Genomic DNA, 4407 nt, shown 5'->3' on the forward strand with positions numbered 1-4407 from the left:
GTGAGTTTATTGTCATGCTAGATGGTGAAAATCATTCATGTTTGGAGTTCTTTTTAGTAAATAAATAAAGTCTCTATATTTATTTTTGTGTTCCAGTAAAACTTCCCAGAGAAACAAACAGATCGCTATGGGCAGGAAGAAATTCAACATGGATCCTAAAAAGGTACTCCGCTGTGTTATTTCTGCGGTTTGCAGTTTTGTCAAAGCTATGAAGCTCTTAGCAAAACCCACCACAGCCTTTAAAGTGTCAGTAGCCTTGAAGCGAGTGTGCCGGACTGAAACGCAATCTCTTCACAGCTGTGAAATCTTGTCGTGATCTATCATCCCACCATGATTTGAGATGAGCAGTCATCCTGCTTTCTCCTCCTCCTCTTCCTCTCCAGGGAATACAGTTCCTGCTGGAGAACGACCTTCTCCAGCACACTCCAGAAGACATCGCTCAGTTCCTCTACAAAGGCGAGGGCCTCAACAAGACCGTCATCGGGGACTACTTAGGCGAGCGGTAAGACAAAGCGTCTATCAGGCCTAGAGAGAAAGTCCTCCTTACAGGAGATTTACACCCCCTCTGTGATTAAAGAAGGAAATTATGGACTGGATTTACTGATTAAAGAGGGGGAACATGATTGACCCCTTTCTCACATAAATCTTTGAGGCAGCGTAGGCGTGTTGGTCTATAAGTCCGCCCAGTGGGACTTATAGCTGGTAATAAAACCATCATCCAGCTTTTTATATCTCAGGTCAGACTGCAGGATAATAAAAAAAGAGACAAGTTGTGACAATGCTGTAACGCAGTAGCTGTCTCAGATAGCTGAAAGACTAGTGAGATGGATGGTGCTATATTAACCGTATAGAAACACAGGAAGTCCACACCAAGACATGGAAGCTGATAGAAAACGAACAACAAAGAAAACTGTCCACTAATAAACCCTGTTATTTATTACTGAGCCAGGGATTTGGGGGGGTTACCTCCATTTTTTATATACAGTCTGTAGAAAAAAGGCATTAAAGAGTTTTATTCTGTCATTGATATAAAATCTAAAATGCAAATATCGCAAGAAAAATCTGAATCTCAAACATTTCTATGCTCAGCAATGCTCAGCTGCCTGCAACCAAGACCTAACAACAAGCATATGCCCCCAAGGAGCCAATATAAAATACAGGAAATCACATAGCACCGAGCGCAGACTCTGTCAGGTGATGGTGTATCTGCAGGTGGTGAATAAATCCTCAGCTATTTGGACTGGCTGCATTCCTCTGATGCTGTCCCAGCTGGATTTGGTGCTTTGTTTAAACTGCCATTTGAACAAGCTTAATTAAAAGTAGCCTCTTTTATTGCCAGTGTTCAAGCTTATAAATGGATTCTTTTTATTTTCTGTGAGCGCAGAATGTTTAATTGGTGACAGAGCATTTTAAAATAGCTTCAAATAGACTATCTGCTCCACCGCCTGACCCTTTGCCCTTTAGTCCATGCAGGAAATTGCTTCAACAACGCGCTGCATTGGCTTACACGAGTAAAGGTGCTGCTTGTGCATCAGCAGACAGATGTAGTCTGACAATAGTAAATCAATGAAACACACGCTGAAAGACAGGGGGGGTTGGGAGGGGGCTCTGAAGACTCCTATTACTAACAGGCTTTATTCATGGAGGATCATCAAAGCGGCCATCTACCCACTGGAAATCACACTAAGCACAGGATGGGGGTTTGCACTCAGTAATTATCACTAATTAAGCTTATGCAAGGACCAGGAACCTATCATTACATGCTGAGCAGAGGGGGGGAGGAAGAGAAGGAAAATAGAGATAGAGATGGTGGAAAAGGAAAACAACTAGGAGACGAATTAGTACTATTATTATTATTATTGCACACTGAGGCACGGATAAATGTAACCTTGCATGTAACTCTCACGGGACAGGAGTCCATTTATTTGGCTGTAGATGACAGCCGAGCGTGCACTGTAATCACAAACGAGACCGAGAACTACAAATAAGCAAGAAAAAAAAAAGAAGAAGTCATTCTGAGAGTAATTCAAAGAGTGTTTGTTGTAGGTTTCTTATAAGCCAGCACTTTCAACCCTTCTACAATTTCTTTCCACAAAAAACAAAAAGCTAAGTCTTTAAAATTCCTGGTTTGGTTTCAACAATATACACAATACAGAGACTACACAGGGGTCAGGATCGTGGAGCCCGGTGTACAACAAATATGATCAGAGAAGCCGTGACCGCAGTCTGAGAGCAGCTGCCGACTTTTTCCTCTGAAAACCCTCCAATGGCCAAACAAAACTCTGACAAAGAGGAGCCTGTACGGGTTTGGTCCTTTTTAGCTGTTTTTCATCAGTCAAACGCACCGTTTACCCCCGTCCTCCCCTCTGCGGTGGAGAGAAACGCACTATTATCCAGCTGTTTCAATTGCTTCCAGACCCTCACAGCGTCTGATATGAGCTGGGGCACAAATATGAAGGGAATGCAACGAAAAAAGGAGTTCGGATTGTGAAACGCCTTCATGGATTAATATGATTTCCCCAACCTGTCTAGGTTTACATAGTTTTCAGGGTTTTTATCGCCATTAAACGTTTTGTATTTTCAAAGAAAATGATTAGCTGTTGAATGATACTGTAAACCTGACTTTTACCTTCTTTGTTTTTTGGGGTTTTATTGCTTTCTCCAGGGACGACTTCAACATCAAGGTGCTTCAGGCTTTTGTGGAGCTGCACGAATTTGCAGACCTAAACCTCGTCCAAGCACTACGGTCAGGGGAGCGATTAACTCAAATATCGAGCGGGGAGGGGGGGATAATAATTTCAACAGTTAACTGCATTGTGCGAACACTACGCATCGTTATTGCAGGCAGTTCCTGTGGAGTTTCCGCCTGCCCGGCGAGGCGCAGAAGATCGACCGTATGATGGAGGCCTTTGCTTCGCGGTACTGTCAGTGCAACCCTGGAGTTTTCCAGTCGACAGGTCAGAGGCACAACATGTGTGTGGTGTGGTGTAAACCAGTGATTCCCATATATTCAAGACTTTTCAAATCAAATCTTTCAGATTAATAAACTGTTCTTTTGGCATCATTTTTTTTTTTTTTACCCCAGCGGTAAATGAAAGGAAAATGTGAAATCCAACACACAGAAATCATCTAATCTAATGTGCCTGCAGATATACTGCCTGAGTGATGGCCTGTTTTTATTAATGCATTTCAACCATTAAGCCATAAGAGTTGCTGTAACTAAAGCTCAACAAGGATTAACCAGATTAAAGCAAGTTACATTGGAGCTTATGAGTAAAAAACCAATGCATTATTCAGGGAGGCTCAACCTGTCCTGAGTGATACATAGTGTTGTGGTAAACAAAGCCAGCAGCTACATCTGTCAATAAATAATGTAAAAGGTTTCACAGGAACCTTTTGTGTGCTATACCATGGCTGGTGTATGTGGTCCCATTTTAGCATTTGAGCCAATCCAAATGCTGAAAAGTAAAAGTGCTTGGTGATTAAGCTACATGCTTAAAAGCCTCTTTTTTGATACATGAAGTTTTTGTATCATTTACATACTGGACATTCCTGTGGTAGACGTTTCCCCAGCCTGTAACAGAATCTGATGATAGGCAGGTGGGAATTTTTATTATGTGTGTGTGTGTGTGTGACAGTCGGTACGTGTGTGGGTGCACCGGCTCCTGTTCATTGCCGTAAACTGCGTATCAAGACTGGGGAAAAACACAACACGACCTCAGGTTTTTAAAAATTCCCACGAGCAAGCGAAACCTGGGTTTCGTCCAGCTCGACAACATGGCATTCGCCTCGCTTCAGCACCTTTTTCCCTGTAGTGAGTTTGGTACAGAGGTCCTCATTTGCAAAGTAGCAGGGAGACAATAGACGGCGCTGGACAGCCAGAGCCAAAGTGTGTCAGTGAGAGGAGACAGACAGACGGGAATGAATGATTCATTTACAGGCAGCCACTGGCCCGTGTGAGTCTGCGAGACTGTAAACGCTTCGTTCCTCTGCAGACACACACGCGCCTCTCTCCCTCTTGTGCACATGCTTTTTAATAAATTGTAATATTCTTTTTTTTATGTAACCAAAATTGATTAAAATCATTAACAGGGATAATTGTATATTAACAGCAGGGATAAATGTGCTCACTGTGCCTGGACATGGGCTTTTTCTAATCCATCGCATCGCGCCCTTTCCATTTCTCTATCTCAGACACCTGCTATGTGCTGTCGTTCGCCATCATCATGCTGAACACCAGCCTGCATAACCCTAACGTCAGAGACAAGCCCCCCGTGGAGCGCTTTATCTCCATGAACAGGGGGATCAATGAAGGGGGAGATCTGCCAGAGGAGCTTCTCAGGGTGAGGATTTGTCTGTACCAAGTGTGTGGCGCGATGATTTAAATGTGCGATTGCCCTGCTGCAC

General features: G+C 43.3%; 1 protein-coding gene across 1 annotated transcript in view; it reads left to right on the top strand.

Moving 5' to 3' along the window:
* The first annotated feature begins 21 nt into the window (after positions 1 to 21).
* Positions 22 to 4407, top strand: part of LOC102202616 (cytohesin-3) — an 8528-nt gene continuing 4142 nt past the window's right edge. Inside the window, exons 1-6 of the mRNA XM_013912981.1 lie at positions 22 to 56; positions 97 to 163; positions 384 to 502; positions 2666 to 2746; positions 2845 to 2957; positions 4195 to 4343. Of these exons, the coding sequence (XP_013768435.1) occupies positions 22 to 56; positions 97 to 163; positions 384 to 502; positions 2666 to 2746; positions 2845 to 2957; positions 4195 to 4343 (564 nt within the window). The remainder of the gene's footprint in view (positions 57 to 96; positions 164 to 383; positions 503 to 2665; positions 2747 to 2844; positions 2958 to 4194; positions 4344 to 4407) is intronic.

The sequence above is a fragment of the Pundamilia nyererei genome, unplaced genomic scaffold (genome assembly GCF_000239375.1).
Source record: "Pundamilia nyererei isolate P.nyererei 1_Seehausen unplaced genomic scaffold, PunNye1.0 scaffold00005, whole genome shotgun sequence".
Lineage (NCBI taxonomy): Eukaryota > Metazoa > Chordata > Actinopteri > Cichliformes > Cichlidae > Pundamilia > Pundamilia nyererei.